This window comes from Schistocerca piceifrons, chromosome X, assembly GCF_021461385.2.
Source record: "Schistocerca piceifrons isolate TAMUIC-IGC-003096 chromosome X, iqSchPice1.1, whole genome shotgun sequence".
NCBI classification, from domain to species: domain Eukaryota; kingdom Metazoa; phylum Arthropoda; class Insecta; order Orthoptera; family Acrididae; genus Schistocerca; species Schistocerca piceifrons.
In genome coordinates this window covers 348,294,580-348,315,190 of record NC_060149.1, presented here as the reverse complement: position 1 = coordinate 348,315,190, position 20,611 = coordinate 348,294,580, and the positions used below count along the sequence as shown (strand labels likewise).

General features: G+C 43.6%; 1 protein-coding gene across 1 annotated transcript in view; it reads right to left on the bottom strand.

Annotated features, from left to right (window-relative positions):
- Positions 1-1,119: 1,119 nt before the first annotated feature.
- LOC124722345 (putative uncharacterized protein DDB_G0291608) overlaps positions 1,120-20,611 on the bottom strand; it is a 74,637-nt gene continuing 55,145 nt past the window's right edge. The window contains exons 4-5 of the mRNA XM_047247518.1: positions 1,358-1,420; positions 1,120-1,188 (exon numbers count right to left, since the gene is read on the bottom strand). Of these exons, the coding sequence (XP_047103474.1) occupies positions 1,120-1,188; positions 1,358-1,420 (132 nt within the window). The remainder of the gene's footprint in view (positions 1,189-1,357; positions 1,421-20,611) is intronic.

The window sequence follows — 20,611 nt, the reverse complement described above, 5'->3', positions numbered from 1 at the left end:
ACTACTCCGTCAGTCCAAAAAGTTTCGAGATTTGATTAATAAAAAATAAAGAAACATTAAAGTAGGTGCTTTGGTGTTCTAAAAGTCTTTCGTCACTTGGGTACAACGCACAGAACGTTCATCCAACCATATGAAACTGTCAGAGAAATCCTCTTTGGGTTGATGTTCAACTCACGTGTCACATTCGCACTTCCTTCGGCCTTGGCGAAACTTCAGAGATCCAATCTGCACTTTATCGTTTTGTGGTACGTTCGTACTGATAACACAAAGTTTCGACACCCGTGATGATTTTTCCCAGAAATGAACTCCCCACGTTCACGTTTCATTTCACTCAAGTCGCGGCAGGCGTCCACGTGTCTCCGTTTTTGTTCAGACGTCAAGGAGGACGGGACAAACTTCGCACACTTTTCTTTTCCTCAAAACATTCTGGAAAATGACTTGAAGACTTGATTTATGGATTTTCGGTTCGTTATCCCATTGCAATTTCCGACACAACAACGCTGACACACTATGGCTACACGTCCATTACTTAACACTACCGGCTCACAACTGACTGGTCAAATGCACATCTGTTGTTTACAGTTTTCAGTTCAAGCTGATACCGTTGTTTCTACACTGACATTGCTTATAGGCCAGGAATAAAATCAGTCTCGGGACGTTTTCGACGGACGGTGTACACTGTTCTCGGTCAATGCCACAAGCATACCTGTTTCCACGTCGTGTCTTTGCAGCTATTCATTTTCTTGTTTATTTTCCACAAGTGTACTTTGCTCATCACTTTCTAGTCCCAGTCCAATGTATTCATCCTCAATGTAGAAGCGAAACTGTGATTGTTGCAAAGTTGTCGACGTTTGAAACACTTCGTTTAACAAAGTAGTAACTCCGTTGTTAAAATGTGCATGTACATGTTGCGATGCAGATAACACACCAAAGAACACCTGGTTTTACGCTTTTCTGTCTTTCTTTGAGTCGTAGATGATATAATTTGTATGTCCTCTTTCAGAGTTACGTTCCATCCATACTAAAGATATGTTGACATGGAGAATCACCTTAAAAAGGTTTACACTCCACAAAGTGCATTGCTTTCGCGTGCAACTGACGCTCCCTTGATCATATATCCTACAAAGAGATATCTCCATCATCATCATCATTTTCTTCTTCTTCTCTTCGAGAACCAATATCAAGTGTCTGACAATGATAAATTAATTGTGAAAAGATGTTAGCAGTTATTATTGCAGTTGTAGAGGTTTGGGCGTCGAACGTAGTAGCCGCTAACAAACTGTGATGCTTTCCATGTGACACAGGCGTCCGTCCCAAGCACCAGTCCCTACCAACAAGGGGCATCGCATCCACTTACCGCAGCATCCGGAGCGTGCGCGTTCGGCGTAGAGGGCGGCTGCGGCCGGTACGGACAGTTCGCCTGCAACAAATGACAGATCAGCAATCCCTGTTCCTTATAAATCAAATTTATTCTTATTATTTGCAGTTTCCAAACCTTTACTACAATTGTGGAACTGAAAATTCATTTACGTACGCAAAGCAACAATGGGAATGAGCGTGCGCGCGCGTGTGCGTGTGCGTGTGTGCGTGTGTGCGTGTGTGTGTGTGAGAGAGAGAGAGAGAGAGAGAGAGAGAACTGACAACTCCATTAAATACAACCACTCGGTGCATACACTTTTGAGTTGGCGGTCTAGGCACTGTAATTATCACCGAACAGTAGAATGTGGTAAAATGGCTCAAGTCTTAACAGATGCAAATACTCAGTAGATTACTATCCTGGTATTTACTTTTCACGGGAAAAACAGCGGAAATCAATAGCGACGAGCATGAGTTTTACAATGGTAAATTTTACTTGGGAGATTCCGCAGACTTGTTGCGAAAGCGTACTCATTTATTTACGCTGACTAAGCCCTTATTTTTGTCCTATCACTTACAAAAATTTTGCGTGTGGTATTACGTAAGAAGCGACCACGGGCCGGGTCAACTTACAGGATCAATGTGCGATGAACATGCGCAAAGCGCCCCTCAAAACACACTGCGTCGAATCGCAATTTCAGACGGGCATGCCATCGGCGTTTCATAATTCGCTAGCGTTCAGTACAAGTATCATCTGTGGACTCAGTGACACGAGTAGAATCTGTCTCTGTCTCTCTCGTTCACACACACACACACACACACACACACACACACACCACACACAAAACGATTTGCAGAAGGGCCCATAGAGGACTGATGAATTGTGGAGGGACTGAGAGTTGATCCCGAACGCAAATAAATGTAACATACAGGGAATAAATAGGGGGAAAAAATCCACTTCAACTACACTACTGATGACAAACTGCTTGAAACAGCAGCCACAATAAAATATCTAAGAGTATTTATCCGGAGCCACCTTAAGTGGAACGACCAAATAAAGCAAATGGCATGAAAAGCAGATGACAGACTAAGATTCATAAGAAGAGTCTTAAGGAAATGTAATACATACACTAAAAAGTGGCTTATAAAGCGCTTTTTCGACCGATTATTGACTACTGTTCATCAATCTGGGATCCTTACCAGGTAGGACCGATAGAAGAGATAGAGAAGATCCACGGAAGAGCGGCACGTTTCGTCACGGGAGCGTTTCGTCCGCGTGAGAACATTATAGATAAGCTGGTCCAGAGGGATCATATACACCGTCTTAAGCGGTTCATCAATGAATGGAACATGTCAAGCTAACGTAAACAGATGTACAATTGTACATTTTAATATATAGCGTGTCTTTTAACACTTAAGACGCATATGTGAACGCTACATATACAAACATGGCTATGTGCACAAGGTGCTTTGTAACTCAGTACGTTTTATTTCTGACAAACCTTCGCATAATGTGCTATTTTTATCCACTAATATGTCAACTTGGCATGAGGTTCCAACCCAGAATGAACACATTTAGTAATAAAAATTTTTGAAGACCAGAAGATGACAGCACAGCCTGTCGAAATCGGTTGCCGAAAATAAATAAGTACATCTATGTCTATATACACATTCCGCAAGCCACAGCACGGTGAGTGGCGGATGGCACACTGTGCTACTACTAGTGGTGTCCTTTCCTGTTCCACTCGCAGACAGAGTGAGAGAAAAACGACTGTCTATGTGCCTCCGTATGAGCCCTAACTTCTCGTATTTTATCTTAGAGTCTCTACGCGAAATGTATATTGCCGGCAGTGGGATCTTCCTGCAGTCAGCTTCAAATGCCGGTTCTCTAAATTTTCTCAGTAGTGTTCTCCGAAATGAAGGCCTTCCTCCCTCTAGGGATTCACACTTGAGTTCCCGAAGCATATCCGTAACACCTGCATGCTGATCGAACCTGTCGGTAACATATCTAGCAGCTCGCCTCTGAACTGTTCCATATCTTCTTTCAATCCGACCTGGTGTGGATCCCACACACTTGAGCAGAACTCACGAATAGATCGCATTAGCGTCCTATATGCGGTCTCCTTTACAGATGAACAACACTTTCCTAAAATTCTCCCAATAAACCGAAGTCGACCATTCGCCTTCCCTACTACAATCCTCACACGTTCTTTCCATTTCATGTCGCTTCGAAACGTCACGCCCAGATATTTAAACGACGTGACTGTGTCCCGTAGGACACTACTAATACTGTATCCCAACATTACGGGTTTGTTTTTTCTGCGCATCCGCATTAACTTAGATTTTTGTACATTTAGAGCCAGCTCCCATTCATCATACCAACTACATATTTTGTCTAGGGCATCTTGTATCATCCTACAGTCACTGATCTTCAGACATCTTCCTGTACACCACAGCATCATCAGCGAACAATAGCAGATTGCTGCGCACCTTGTCCGCCACATCAATTATATGTATAGAAAATAGCAACAATCCTGCCACACTTCCCTGAGGTGACCCTGATGTTATCCCTGTCTCTGACGAACACTCGTCGTCGAGAACAACATACTTGGTTCTACTACTTAAGAAGTCTTGGAGCCAGTCAATATCTGGGAACCTATTCCGTATGATCGTACCATCGTTAACGGTCTGCAGTCTAATGGTTTTCGGGGCTCTAGAAATATGGAATCTGAATGTTGCCTTTCATCCATAGTTCGCAGTGTATCACGTGAGAACAGAGCAAGTTGGGTTTCGCACGAGCGACACTTTCTAATGCCGTGCTGATCCGCTGATATGAGCTTTCCAGTCTCTAGGACTGTTTTATTCGAACTCGGAATATGCTCTAGGATTCCGCAGCAAATCCATGTTGAGGATATTGCCTTGTAATTTTGCGGGTCGGTCCTCTTACCCTTCTTATATTCAGGAGTCACCTGCGCTTTTTTCCAGTCGCTTGGCGCTTTGCGCTGGTGGAGAGATTCGCGGTAAGTGCAAGTAAAGTAAGGGGCCAATGACGTAGAGGACTCTTCATAAAACCGAATTGGGATTCCACCCTGACCTGGCGACTTATTTGCTTTCAATTCTTTCAGTTATTTCTGTACGGTAGGGATGCTTATTCCTATGTCATCCATATGTGCGATGGTCAAACGACGGTACGTTTGTACAATTCTTCTGGGTGAACAATTTCTTAAACGTGGAATTTACAACTTCGACCTTCCTTTTGCCATCTTCTACTGCCAAACCAGACTGATCAACGATAGACTGGATGTAAGCCTTAGACCCGCATAGCGGTTTTACATAGGACCTCCTCATTATCGGCAGTAACTTTCTGAATTTGCTATTCGGTTTCTGGCACGGATCGAAGTTCATGACATGTGGCCGGGAATTATTCTGTGGGATACACAGTGCAGTGAATACACAGAACTGCCGAATTTGGGGAACTGTTAAACCGCATGTTGTGCACGACTAGCCATTGCTTTCGTCGCATGACTCTGTGGTGTGGATTCATAAGCACCTTTATTCTCAGTCTGTTCTTCTTTGAAGAGAATACACCCAGAGGGACTGTCAGGTGTGTTAAGATCTGCGAGTTATCGAGACCTCCTTGTATAGCAGGTGTGCTTTGGGAGAGTGCAACTGTGTGGAAACCAAGCCTGCAAGATCACCTGATATGTATCCATGTGACTTTTGGCTCTGGCATATTTAAAAGAACACGTTCGGTCTCTATCTGATCTGAAGGCCAGTATACAGGAACACGTTGTTCAGATCCTACCGGAGCTGCTGCGAGCAACTGCTGACCGCGTCGTTTTACGGATAGCCGGCCGCAGTGGTCTAGCGGTTCTAGGCGTTCAGTCCGGAGCCACGCGACTGCTACGGTCGCAGGTTCGAATCCTGCCTCGGGCATGGATGTGTGTGATGTCCTTAGGTTAGTTAGGTTTAAGTAGTTCTAAGTTATAGGGGACTGATGACCATAGATGTTAAGTCCCATAGTGCTCAGAGCCATTTGAACCATTTTACGGATACAGGTATCTTCTCGACGACGCCGGTGCTCAAACTGAATAAACTGTATAAGTGGACATTTACAGTAAAAGCAAAATCATGCCTTTCTCGCCCGTTTGATCTTTCCTGCTCACGTTCTGTTCTTAATCCATGACATACGAAAACATTTATATTACTTCACAGAGCCAGATTTGCACCTGGTGACCGAAAATGGAATTTTCTTTTCAACGCAAATCTATTCCGCATTGACACATCAGAATATCTATCCAGTTTCGCATAATTACAGTCCGCCCCGGACCTCCGTGTGAGTAGCTGCAGTTTAATTACAACCACCCGGAACGTTCTGTGGGTGTGTACATTTGTTGCGATATTTCATCTTACACCAGTGTACGAAAACGTTATTAACATTCCAAATCTTTATTCTTCATGTCTACATACTTGCAGCCCTCTGCCGCTAGATAAGTGTAGCGTGTAACATGGCGGTGCGTAACGTAAACATGTCGGTGCGCGAGAAACAAGGTGCTGTAATCGACTTTAGAATTCGAGGAGTTAGCCCACACATGGAGCACCCCCCCTGCAGCATGATAATGCCAGACCACACATGAGCGCTGCAATAATCCGACGGCTTGGATTCACTGTCATCTATCATCCTCCTACAGTCCCGACTAGGCTCCATCCGATGTTCATCTGTTTTCAAAACTTAAAGAAAACCTTCGACTTCATTTTGACATTGATGAAGCGGTGCAAGCAAAGGTGAGGTGGTAGCTCCGTCAACAAAGTCAAAGATTCTACAGTGACCGTATCAACGAACTGATCTCTCGTTGGGAGAAATGTGTTGGTCGTCAGGGTAACTACGTAGAGAAATAAATACGTAGACACGAATAATTTTGCTATCGTTGTGGTGGTGGTCTTCAGTCCAGACACTGGTTTGATGCAGCTCTCCATGCTACTCTATCCTGTGCAAGCTTCATCATCTCCCAGTACGTACTGCAACCTACATCCTTCTGAATCTGCTTTTCTCCTCATAACGACGTCCTCCTGAGTAGTCTCCGCCCGGAGATCCGAATGGGGGACTATTTTACCTCCGGAATATTTTACCCAAGAGGACGCCATCATCATGTAACCAAACAGTAAACCTGCATGCCCGCGGGAAAAATTACGGCTGTAGTTTTCCCTTGATTTCAGCCGTTCGCAGTACCAGCACAGCAAGGCCGTTTTGGTGAGTGTTACAAGGCCAGATCAGTCAATCATCGAGTCTGTTGCCCCTGCAACTACTGAAAAGGCTGCTGCCCGTTTTCAGGAACCACACGTTTGTCTGGCCTCTCAACAGATACCCCTCCGTTGTGGTTGCACCTACGGTACGGTTATCTGTATCGCTGAGGCACGCAAGCCTCCCCACCAACGGCAAGGTCCATGGTTCATGGCGGGGGGGAGGGGGGGGGGACGAATAATATATATGTAGAATGTTAGTGACGTTTATTTTACTTAAAAAGCTTTAAGTGTTTTCACATACAAAATTCACAGGCATTACTTTCCAGCACACATTCGTATCTTTCTGCGGTCAGTTTCACATAATGATTGCTGTGTGTGTCCTCTGTGAGTCGTTTTTCTTGAGGGAAAAATATAATATAGCATATTCTGCAAAACGATATGTTATATTCCTTTCACTAAAGAACGATATCACTCTTCTCTTGAAATTTTCATCGAACATTTTTTATTATGAGGTTCCCTCGATCGATAGTCACTAGAAATTTCGAGCTGCTCATTGCTTTTTATCATAATTGTAAGTAACAGAAAATTTTAGTTCACCTACCGATAGACACTGCCTGACAAAAAAGTGAAGCATACAGAAGACATGGTCGGACTTCAATAAAAGTTCGAGGACGTACACACCATCAAAGGGTGCGTAGATTAGAACTGCAATTCTCGTGACATGTAAAAAGGCCACCAGAGTGCATTAGTGTCGTTCATGTTTAGTGTTTTCACTAGGCCTGTAGGGCATATAAGGGGCGAGAATAGCATTAGATACCATGTGGTAAGTGTCAAGGACACATGGAAGCCGCGTTCTCGACAGACAGCATTATCACCGCCTGATAGGATTTGAAACGGGCCTCACTGTGGGTCTCCATTCGTCCGGGTGATCGAACTGCGCAAGAACCAGATTTATGGGGCATTCGGATGTAACAGTGGCCTGGTGTCGGACCACGTGGTAATGTGAGACTAGGCATACTTGTCGCCAAGCTTCCGGTCGACCACTACAAGGGAGGATCGCCAAGCACATCGTAACCCCTTCACATCTATGCCTGCCATCCGAGAACAACTAATGGACTCCCTGCAACGTTTTGTGTCATCTTGCACCATTGGTCGGAGACTAGCATGACCTGCTGATTAATGGCATCGCATTGTGTTCAGTGATAAATCGTAGTTCTGCGCTACCCGGATGTCCATCGTCTGCGTTTGTCGGCAACATAGGGAGAGCTTCCATTCTTCCAGTGTTTTGGACGGGCACAGCAGTGTCTTTCCTGACGTCATGGTGTGGGGGGCCACCGATTACGCGTTGAGGTCACGGTTGGTAGTGATTGAGGGAACTCTGACAGGACAACGATTCGTCACGGACATACTGTGTCCTAGTGTGTTACCTCTCATGCAACAGTATTGTGGTGCCATTTTTCAATAGGACAGTGCTCGTTCACACATACCACATGTGCCTATGAACTGCCTGTATGATGTTGAGGTACTTCTGTGGCCAACACGATCTCCAGATCCGCCCCCGACAGAACTTGTGTGGGACCAGCTCAGAGGCTAACTCCGCACCAGAGCCAGTATTCAGAATATCGAAGACCATTTATAATAGTTGTGGGGCAGGTTGCCTCAGGAGAAGATACAACGGCTTGACACACTTCCCAACCGAATCTGTGCATGCATCCATACAAGGGAGCGATGGTGCAACGTCATATGATTAGTGGGCACCTACTACCAAAAACATTGTAATCACTGGAATAACATCCCATACCCTCTCAAGCTGTAGAGTATAATTTAGTTTCCTACATCTCTTCTGGATGTTTCTTGTTAGGCTGTGCATGTTTACCAATTCCGTATGCGGTTTGCGATTACTTTGGAAGTTAAACAACGCCGAACCTGATCGCTAGTATAGCTGTCACGGAATTACCCACATCGTAAATCAGTCTCCCCCTCCCCCAAAAATATAGTGGTCAAAATAAATGTTGCCTGTGTCAATACTGGGCATAATAGGAAACAAAACTGATTTTGTTGTGTCAAGTACAGTTATAAGAACACAAAAATAAAGATAAAACACATTTCCACTTGGCAAACATAAACAAAAATACTGTACGAACACTGCAAACACTACAGTTTCTTCTCACTCTCATCTTGCGTAACACATTGCTTAAGAATCAACTGGTCCTCCTCTTTATTGGAGAGACTTCTGAAGGTGGTGAAGAATACTCCTTACCAAATTGTCCAGATAAGCCTGTGGGATATTATCCTATTCCTCCACAGTGGCCTCTATGATGCTCTGTAAGATCTCTGGTGGGACAGGACGATTGCAAACCGCTCGTTTTATCATGGTCCATGCATTCTCAGCGCAGCTGTGATCAGGAGATTATGGAGGCCATTCCATGTCACTGATTCTATGCTCCACTAGGAAGATGTTCAGAAGATTGTGACGATGAAGTGTGTAATATCGTTCATCAGCATGAATCCAACTCCAATATATTCACTAAATGAGCAGCCCAAAGTCAAAAGCCGCTAAATGCATTTTTTGCCTATTTTGAATTGAGCACATTACCATATGAATTTTTCAGCGCCTACTCGACGGTATACGTTTCAGGGTGAACAGGGAGAAAATCCCGCTAGAAATCGTTGAAAATGGCTGTAGAAAATAGTGTTCGGTTGCAAAGGCCGGTAACTGCACTTTGTCTTCGGGTACAAAGCCTGCTAAATGTGCAACTTTTGCAAGACCCGGCAAGTCCAATAGGCATGGTGGTCGACGTGCCATGTCTGGATGCGAAGAACGCCAACTGACATCAAACTTACCAATCTAGACATTCAAAGCTACATTTCACCCTGTTATGATTAGAAGCGATATTTTTCTTATTCAGTGCTAAGTTGGCTGCGGTGTAGCGAATACGTACGCAACAATGAAGCTCTCTCTGCAGATGCATGTCGAAATATAAGCCAGTAAGCACACTTCAGCTGACCAGCGGAATAACTGAAATAGTAGGAATTCTTCAAGAAGTCGGACCCATCGTAGTAGTTCCAAATGACCAGGAGGCCGAGGACGACGGTCCCTCGCCGAAAAGGAAGAGGCGTCCCGATCAGTGGAAAAGAAATGTTTCCAAAACAGAAAGGTAAGAACATGAAAAGTATTATTAAAGCAATGTCATGCAACGAAGACTGTGTTGACACTAATTGTTATGACATTTGCGGAAGGCTTAGTGAAAGTTGCTGGTAACTGGCATTTCCAGATTCAAAAAGCCAAAAAAGTCATGTTCACAAAAAGCAAAACTAGGAAGATTTGTCTAGTTTGCGGAGAGCCTTTCTACAATTTTGAAGCTTTAAATGGGAAAAGCATCCTGTAGAGGGGAAAAAAATTTCAGCAAAGGAAATGGCGCAACACCAATCACATCTGGTGTAGAACTTTCAGTAACAAACTCGGTGACGTCAAAAGGCTTTTGAAGCTCCACTTCGATGAAGACTGGAAGGCCAATGACAAACTCAAATTCTACACCGAGGGCTTAGACAGGCAGGAAGGCACTCTCAAAGTCACTCCTGCCGCTGCCAATCCTCAGAACGAGGAAGCAGCCGCAAGAGATTTTGAGTTGATGGACAGCGTTGAGGTCGATGTCACTTAAAAGCTATTTTCCGCCAATTTCATATACTAAAAGTTTTTGCTGTTGTTTTAAATGAGATGTAACTTTCCGCCACATTTATTATTTTCTAAAATTTTGCCAATATTTTACTAAGATGCAATTTGGAGCTTATTTCATTTTCTACAACATCTTGTGATGTGAAAAGCACGATGCAGTATTTTTTTTTAAACCTAACGTTGAACATTTATTTTTGTCTTCTTTTTGACGTTAAATAAGTCAGGTTTTCCTGGAAGAATAATGTCGACTTCGTATTTTTATAAGCCAATTTTGTATATTTTTTTTACTTGTCTTTAATATAAAACGTATTCTGTTTATATTCGCAATAATTAAATTCCATCCTTTAATATAAAACGTATTCTGTTTATATTCGCAATAATTAAATTCCATCCTTTTGTTATTCCTAACATATCATATCACCGAATGGCGGGTTTTGCAACCGAATGTTTGCTTCGTAATTGGATCCATACGTTTTGCAAAACCCTGTAACTGTGTAAAAAGGGTGTAAAAACCGCTAAGCCAATACTTCACTCAAGATTTTATTGTATAAAACATAATCGCAGATTTCAGACATTAATACAATGTAATTATTTTTTTACTTATCTTTCGAAAAGAAATGAAGTCTTTAATAGTTTGAATGAGATGAGTTTTTCGCGATTATCTCAGTTCATGCAGTTAGCGACTTTTGTATGTGGGCTACTCAAGTGGAGTCACGATTAATGCAAAGATGTCGTCGCGATATTTCACCCTCAGTCATCCTCCCATGTACTGACACAAGGGGTGTCCTGCAGCCATACACGTCTCCATCCCAAAACATGACTGAACAGCATTGATTAGGGTGACGGTCTACATGAAGGTTTGGTTGTAACAGTTGTCCTCTTTGCCTCCACATAAAAATGTCAGTATTTTCACCGTGGAGACTGATACAGGTATCACACACACAAAACACTGCGTCCCACTGCTGTGTAGTCCACAAAGAATGGTTTCGTACTCATGCAACATTAGCCCCTATCCGAACCCAATTTAGAGGATGAGCCTTGACAGGTCATCTGGCACGTAATCCGTACTGATGGAGCCATTTGATATCGTTCGTGTTGAACCTGCACTCCTGCAGCTGTTTGAAACTGCCACGCACACGTACTGCACTTTGTTGAGGGTTTCTGCTTGCTGTTATACGCAGATATTGATCCCACACACCTGTTATTTTTCTTCCGTGTCCACTTCTGTGACAATCCCCAACTGATCCTGTCACTAGAAACACATTCCAGATTCTAGAGACATTACTTTGACCCGCAGCGCCAGTCTTGCAATGTCCACCTGTCTCGTCCCCTGCTCCATTAGTGTGACTATACGGAGCCTCTGATCGTATGTTAACTGTTGTCCAAAGCATCCTGCAGCAACACAAGTCTCGTAATGACACACAGTAGAAGTACTGCAATGTTTACAGATGACACAGTTGCCACAAACTGCACATACTGCCCCTTCGTATTAGAAACGTGAGCTGTTTCCGCTAGAATTACATTACAAACAAATAAATGAGTTGAAATCATAACGTACTGCTGGATCACAGCGTTCAGTATTAAATTTTCAGCAATATGTAACATTTATTCTGACCCCTGTATTTTCCTTCCTACTAGTGATTTGTAGTTCCCTGTTCATCGAGTGCACCGATTATTCCGGTAGTGACGTGTTCTAGTCTCGGATGTGGTGCACGCTCTGTAGTACACCTAATGTAACAGCACCCACATATGAGAAAACACCCAAGGCATCCGGCAAAGTGGCTGAATTCAATTCTTCGTCATACTGAAAGAACTGTCCACATTACACAGACAAGCAACTGTAATGAGGAAAGGTAAATGGTGTTTAGCGTTTAACACAGATACAAAAAAGAGGGAAGATTAATAACAACGAAATCACTACGAACGGAGCAGAAGCTCGGACTGGGTAAGGGAGGAAAATCGGCTACTTCTCTTGCAAAGGAACCTTCCCAGCATTCGCGTTGCAGGATTTGCAGGAACGATGGCAAAGCTAAATCTGGACGGCTGGATGGCGCACAAAATTCCGTTCCTCTCTAATCAGGATACAGGCGTAGGGCTATGTTTTACTTTTATAGCTGGTTTTTGAGGTAAATGATATCCGTCTTCGCGCTAAGATGTGCGCCAAGAGGAGAGACAGTATATTTTATTGAGATAAGGGGTTCACATAGACGTTCCTAGTCTTCACCACATGTAACCGCCAGTTTTTTGAACGCTTCTTCATTTTGTCTATCGTTCATTTTGGTATCATTATGCTAAGTGCTCAAAAACAGGTTCTGCACCACCCCATGACTTGCACGGAACTTGTTTTTTATCGGCGACTTCTTTCTCAATACTCTGTCTACCGCAGGAAATCGTTACACAGGATGGTCAGAAACAGTTTGAAAAATTTGTAAGCGGGTTGCAGGGTAGGTTGTACTGAGTAACAACTGTTAAGAAAAAAATCGTTACGGTGCGCCGTTTCCGAGTTAATTAGCATTGAAGTTTTAAAAAATGGGGCCGTTGCGCGCGCAAATTCAAGGGTCCCTGAAAAAATGGTGTCACAAACTTTTTCTTCGTTTGGTTTCCTAAACCCGCATTGGATATGGGACGATAGTAAGGACTAAATTCGAGCCAGAGGCTGAGCAGTGTGGTGCGCTTTTCTGACTACCCTGTATACAATATACAGTCACCTGTGTGTTGGAGGTAGAAATAAAGCTGCGTTCTCGGTGCAGTTCAGCAGAGCGCGTTGTGAACGAGACAACGTGCCTTGTCTACAGTGTCAGAGGGCTATGTTCCCTCTTAGGGAAATAGCGTTACGTGAGGGAAACCAACAAAATTTAAGAATTGTCTACCACATGGAAGAGGCCACCATGGGAGCAGCTGCCGAGCGTCGCTCACATACGCACCAGTGACGTCTGCGTCCTGAATTCTGAGTCGATTCTCAGTTTTTAAAGGACACTGCCGGACGTGGTGAACGTAGCTAGCCTCGGCCTACGCTGACCAGTAGACACTTCTGAAGACGTCCTCTATGGGTCAGGCGTGTACTGCACACAAAAAACGGCCGCTTTTGTGGAAGGATTACGTGGGATGCACGTGGGTTCCTTTTGTAGATTAGACAATATTCCGAGACCAACAAATAGAAAAACCAGCATCAGATAAACCAGTTATTGAAGACCAAAGCCAGAGAGTGAGGGTCTTAAAACACTAGTTGTTAACTGCCGGAGGATTCAGAGTAAAGTCCCATAACCCACATCTCTTGTAGGAAGCAGTCGCTCCACCTAAAACTACAGATTCAATGTGGGTTGAAATCGTAAGTAGAGATAAGAAAATTTTCAGCACTGCGCGCAACATACGTAACGATAGATTAGATTCTCCAGGATAGGAGTTTATAGCGACAAGCAGAAGACTTAAAAATAGTGAGGTACAAGAGGAATTTGACAGCGAACTACACTGGTGTGCAATACTTAAAGACGAAAGTACCTTTAGTATGATGTGTCACTGCCAAGTGACTGGGTCCATACACAGAAAGACCGACGACCACGAAAGTCTTTCTTCAGGACTCCAAGAATTTGGAAATCACATGGGGAGAGATCGGGACTGTATGGAGAATGTGTGGTGTGAGAGCCCGCCCACATGTTGCTAAGGTTATTTCGAGTACACAGCATAAGTTTCGCTGGGAAGCCCTTTCATATCCTCCATACAGTCCCGATGTCTCCCCATGCGATTTACATATTTTTGAAGCGCTGAAGAAAGATATTCTTGTTCGTCGGTTTTGCTTCGGATGAAGAGGTGCACGGCTGGGTACAATCATGGTTCAGTAGGCAACCCCAAATATTTCTCCATGAAAGCACTGACCGTCTTGTCTCACAGGAGGATAAATGTATCAACAGTTACGGCGATTACTTTTGAAATAATGAACAGTTTACTTACTTCTTTCCATCTGTGTACCCCTTATAACACTGAAAACACTGACAACTGCCTCGAGTAACTAGCCCGGCAAACCACATGCGAAAAAAGTATTTTAGACCTCCTAATTAGAAACAGACCTAATCCCGTGGAGAGTGTTACCTACGAGGGGGATCAGCAAGTAATAGTCACCGAACACAAAAGATCATCTAGACAGCTAGAAGAATATTTTTGTTTCATAGAACTGACACTAGCAGTATACACTACCTGGAAAAAGAAGTTATACATTCAGAAGGTCAGAAGAAAACGAAATGAAACTTCAGTGGTTTACTAGGAATGCGGCGTTATTCCAATGATAACAAAATCGGGTCAAATTTACAAAGAACTTAGCAATATGAGCCCAATGACCAATATGGTGCTGTAGTCACTTTGTGCTGTATCCATTTACTGATTCGGTTGGGAAGTGTGTCATACAGCCTTTGTATCCCCTCACGAGGCAAGCTGGCCCACAACTATTGTAACGGGTCTTCGATATCCTGAATATTGGCACTGGTACGGAATTGACGTCCGAGCTATTACCACGCAATTTCTATCGGGCACAGATCTGGAGATCTGAGTGGGCATGTAAGTACATCAACATCACGCAGACAGTTCATAACCACACGTACCATGTGTGAACGAGCATTGTCCTGTTGCAAAATGGCACCACGATACTGTTGCACTAGACGTAACACATGAGGACACAGGATATCCGTGACGAACGCTGCCTCAATCGCTACCAGTTGTGACCTCGTCATACCTGTGACTCCCTGCGCGACAAAGCCAGAAGTAACACCACTGTGCCTCTCCAAAATATCGTAGGAATGAGACCTCTGTCCAGATTGCAGACATATTTGCCTACGCTCGTCCGAGGCATAGCAGAACCGCGATTCATCACTGAACACAGCACGACGCCATTCACCAGCTGTGCATGCTTCCTGGTCACGGCATAAGTCCAAACACAGCTTGTTTGTGCTGTGGTATTAACGGGAACCTACGCTAAGGGACGGTAATTCTCTAGTCCAGGTGCTGCTAGTCTCCCACCAATGGTGCGGGATTACAAAGAATTTTGCAGGGAGCCCACTACTTGTGAATGGGTTACGATGTGGTTGGTACATAATATGGCAGTTTACCCTTGTGGTGGTTAGACGTGTTCGACCGGAACCTTGACGACAAATATGCCTACCCTCGCATTTCCATGTGGTCCAACACTGGGCCACTGTCACATCGAAATGATCCATAAATCTGGTTATAGCACAGTTCGATCGCCCGGCGAAATGGAGACCCCAACGAGACACCTTTCAAATTGTGTCAGGTGGTGATCACCCTGGCCCACACAGGCAAGCAGCATGTCTGTATTCTTCACAGCGGTCATTTAACATCTGACGCTGCTCACGCCCATTATATACACTACCAGGCCTGGTAACAACACTAAACACGAACACCACTAATGTATTCTGGTGACTGTTCGGCTGTCACAGATAATTTCAACTCTTATCATTTACTTACCCGCTAATCATGAATCGTGGTTTGGATAAATACGTGCCATTTACATCAATATAATATGGTCAAGACCCACTTTCATTTAATGGTTCCATTCGGAGAATGTTGTAAAAATAGAGACTACTACACTCCCGTTGCAAAAGACTGCAAGGAAACTGACAGAGTAAAGTTAACAGCAACTCCTGCATGCAATGCAGGAAAGTTATAATAATTTTCAGTCAGATCCTAGCGAATCAGAAAATTCTAGGAACTTCTGGTCATACGCGACGTCAATAAATGAGTCCAAATCTTCCATTCAATCTCTCGTGAATCACTCTAGTGTTGAAACTATCTCTACGAGAAAGCAGAAATATAAAATTCCGCATTTAAAAACGTATTCACTCATGAGAATATTTCCATATAAATTATTGAACGCTGTACAGATACAAAAGTGAGATTACAATACTACCATCTCTCGTACTACAAAACAATTAACACACTAATAAGACACCAGGCCCTGGCGGAATTCCAGTCAGATTTGCATTGAATACGCTGCGGTATTAGCTCCTTTGTATTTTTTTAGAATCTTTTGCGCAGTGAATAGTCGTACATGACTGGAAGAGAGTGCAGGTGTGTCCTGTTTACAAAAGGATAAAAGCTCGGATGCCCATAATTATAGGCCAATATCGCCAACGTTCCTATGTTGCAGGAACCCACAGCATACGCTAAACTGAAATATTATGAGGTTCCTGGACGAAAACAAGCTTCTTTAAAGAATCCGCACCGATTCAGGGAAGAAACAAAATCGCTCGTGGGAAAAACAGGTTACTTCATTCATGCACGACGTCTTCGAATAAGAATTGCAGGTGAATAGGTCTATTCCGTCTTCCTAAATTACTAAAAGGCGTTCCACACTGTGTCACAACGTCGCCTACTGATCTACTAACGGCGATACGGAGTAGCTTCTCGAATAAGTGACTGGCTGGTGGAATCTTTGAATAATAGAGCCCGTACGTTACAATGGGCACGAAATGGAACAAGCATGTTAAAGGTCGGCTGTAGGGAAGGCGAATGGTCAATTCGGTCAACTGAGAGAATTCTAGGAATATGTAACTCATCTATAAAGGAGACCGCGACATTCTAATTTACCACACGCTTAGTTTGTTAATGCCAATAGGCATTGTACCATTTAAAAATTGTATTCATACACAAAAAATACACTTTGTAAGTATTATTACTATCTGTTCATTAGCTAACAATACGAGTCCCTGATTACTAGTCCATTCTGTGAAAACCGCACAGCAGTTGCATTTTCCATTTTCGCAATATTTGCAGTGCAAGTGCTACGCGATTCACCCTGTATACACCGGGTGTCTCTCCTTTGGGTCGTCAGGGGTATTTTCTGTGGTTTTTCGGCCGATATTTGCAATTTCACTTTTGGAACGTGTAGCTAGAGTCAGTCCAAAAAATACTGCTCATACAGTTTCACATACGACGTCCAGCGTCGACGGAAAACGTCGGTTTTTCCCATTAAAAACAAAATGATTTTTAAGTCGTAATTATGTACTAAATGGTACCTCCATTAGTCCCTTCAGGTGCACCATAGTCCCCATATAATGCAAAAAGAACCAACCGACTTGCTCCATTTGCCTAAGCCGGAGGAAGGGTATAATGTTCAAACTTTGACCCTGTACGGTAGGATGGTTACAGTAAGACGATCCTTCTGTTGGGTGCACGAATGGTCCCTAGCTCAAGGGCTGTGCGAAACATTTTACCCTACCTTTCTATCGCGAATAGAACCCGCGTTATGAGCACTGCAAAAATCGCATTTTTATGCTCGGCATTTTGGAACATATTAGACAGCGCATGCTATACGTATGCGTACCAATTACCCGCCCGAAATGAGTACAACGCAAAGCTGTTAAGCGCCGATATTGAGGGATCGAATCAAAATGCTTTCTATGTATCACATTCGTGTCTGTTGTGGTACGGTGCGTCCGTAGCATCGTGGCGTGCGCTGTGTTCCAAAAACGACGTTAACGCTCAAACAGGCAAAATCGCGGGCAATGGATGTCATATTGGACAGTAATGTCTGACACGCAATACTTTTACACGAGATCCAATCCGGCTTCCCGTAAACTGATTTTGAAATATCGCTTCTGTCTGGTCACCGAAATATCAATTCTGGCAATAACGGAGTTCAGCTTTCACAATCTATTTTCGCTCCCATGTAAACGCTTACCGCATTAGAGTAACGAATTGGTTTACATGTTGCTACTTGCTGCTTCACACGTAGTTAATAGGAACGAACTGATTTCGTGTGAAGTGACGGAAAAGTCCACCTCGGCTGCCACGCGAAGGGGCCCGGGTTCGATTCCCGGTCGGGTAGGAAATTTTCCCGGCTCAGAGACTGGGTTCTGTGTTGTCCTTGCCTTCGTATCGTCATAACTGACACTGCTATGGAGATGACTGAATTGGCACGGCCCACAAGCCAATAAATTGACAAAAAGGTGACGGTAAATATATACTGGACCGACCAGAAAATTATTCATTGCCAGACTGCAGTAGCTAACGTCAGGTTGGAGGCGCGCTTGCAACCACACTTGGAGAAGCTCTGCATGTACCCGCAGCACAGCGAGCACATGGCGCTCGAGAAGGAAGTGCGATTGGCTTGCAGCTGGCCCGTACCACTAGATTCGCTGAGACGTCGAATACGCAACAAATTTTAAGCGAAGTATACAAAAGAAACAAATTTCACGTTTATTAGAGGGAAAAATGTACACGAATCATGGCGTATCTGATGAATTAGCTAAATCTAACTTCTTGGAAGGAACTCTATAAGGTATATAGCTGGCTAATTTTGTAAACCGCTATACCCACTCTCTCTTTTAGTGGCAAAAACAGTCTTACACAACCAAAGGCCAGTTACACAACATTCGCTGATTCTGTGCACATAGCTAGGAATGTGTTCCTATTCATTTGGCAGTTTTCTACCCAGTTCAGGTATCCACATTACAGTACAAAATGTTCCACCAGTAATCACTTTAATCACTTGGCATTTTTTCCCCAGAAGGTACGTAATCTTACTCTGTACGCCGAAATAAGAACCCTCAGTGCAAGTAATACAGTTTCCAGCTTTAACCCTAACAATATCAACGCCTTTTCCATAACGCGCAATACATTTTCCATAAAACGCATTACCAAGGGGAGGGGGGGCTATTTTATGCTCACCCGAAAAAACGAAAAAATTCGTTAATTGTTGTTGATTTATATTAACAACATACTTTCAGTGACGTATACTCCCAACCGGACGGGGCGGGGGGGGGGGGGGAAGTACTTTGCCTAATCTAAAAAATTCTAATTTCATTAATTGTTGTTGGCTTTTACTCACAACATGCCTTTGGTAAGTAAGGTCCCGAACCTGAAAATACTGAATCTTACATTCACTGGGGAAAGCGACATCTACTAGTAAGACTTAAATTTTTCGGTTAAGTTTAACTAAAAATTTAAAACATTTATGGAATCTGGTAGAAGAATCCATTAAAAACATTAAATATTTTTCCAAAATTTTAAATGACTGGATTATAAGATTTTCAAAAGGTGGGCATAAAGTAACCGTGCCCCCTGGTATTGCGAGGGTTAAAGCAGGTGGTGCAAAAGGCTGCCATCAATACAGGGTGGTCCATTGATCGTGACCGGGCCAAATATCTCACGAAATAAGTGTCAAACGAAAAAACTACAAAGAATGAAACTTATCTACCTTGTAGGGGGAAACCAGTTGGCGCTATGGTTGGCCCGCTAGATGGCGCTGCCATAGGTCAAACGGATATCAACTGCGTTTTTTGAAATAGGAACCCCCATTTTTTATTAAATATTCGTATAGTACGTAAAGAAATATGAATGTTTTAGTTGGACCACTTTTTACGCTTTGTGATAGATGGCGTTGTAATAGTAACAAACATATGGCTCACAATTTATTTCGGTTGTTCCAATGTGATACATGTATCTTTGTGAACTTGCCATTTCTGAGAACGTATGCTGTTACAGCGTGATTGCCTGTAAATACCACATTAATGCAATAAATGCTCAAAATAATGTCCGTCAACCTCAATGCATTTGGCAATACGTGTAACGACATTCCTCTCAACAGCGAGTAGATCGCCTTCCGTAATGTTCGCACATGCACTGACAATGCGCTGACGCATGTTGTCAGGTGTTGTCGGTGGATTACGATGGCAACTATCCTTCAACTTTCCCCACAGAAAGAAATCCGGGGACGTTAGATCCGGTGAACGTGCGGGCCATGGTAGGGTGCTTCGAGGACCAATCCACCTGTCATGAAATATGCTATTCAATACCGCTTCAACCGCACGCGAGCTATGTGCCGGACATCCATCATGTTGAAGTACATCGCCATTCTGTCATGCAATGAAACATCTTGTAGTAACATCGGTAGAACATTACGTAGGAAATTATCATACATTGCACCATTTAGAATGCCATTCATAAAACAGGGGCCAATTATCCTTCCTCCCATAATGACGCACCATACATTAACTCGCCAAGGTCGCTGATGTTCCACTTGTCGCAGCCATCGTGGATTTTCCGTTGCCCAATAGTGCATATTATGCCGGTTTACTTTACCGCTGTTGGTGAATGACGCTTCGTCGCTAAATAGAACGCGTGCAAAAAATCTGTCATCGTCCCGTAATTTCTCTTGTGCCCAGTGGCAGAACTGTACACGACGTTCAAAGTCGTCGCCATGCAATTCCTGGTGCATAGAAATATGGTACGGGTGCAATCGATGTTGATGTAGCATTCTCAACACCGAAGTTTTTGAGATTCCCGATTCTCGCGCAGTTTGTCTGCTACTGACGTGCGGATTAGCCG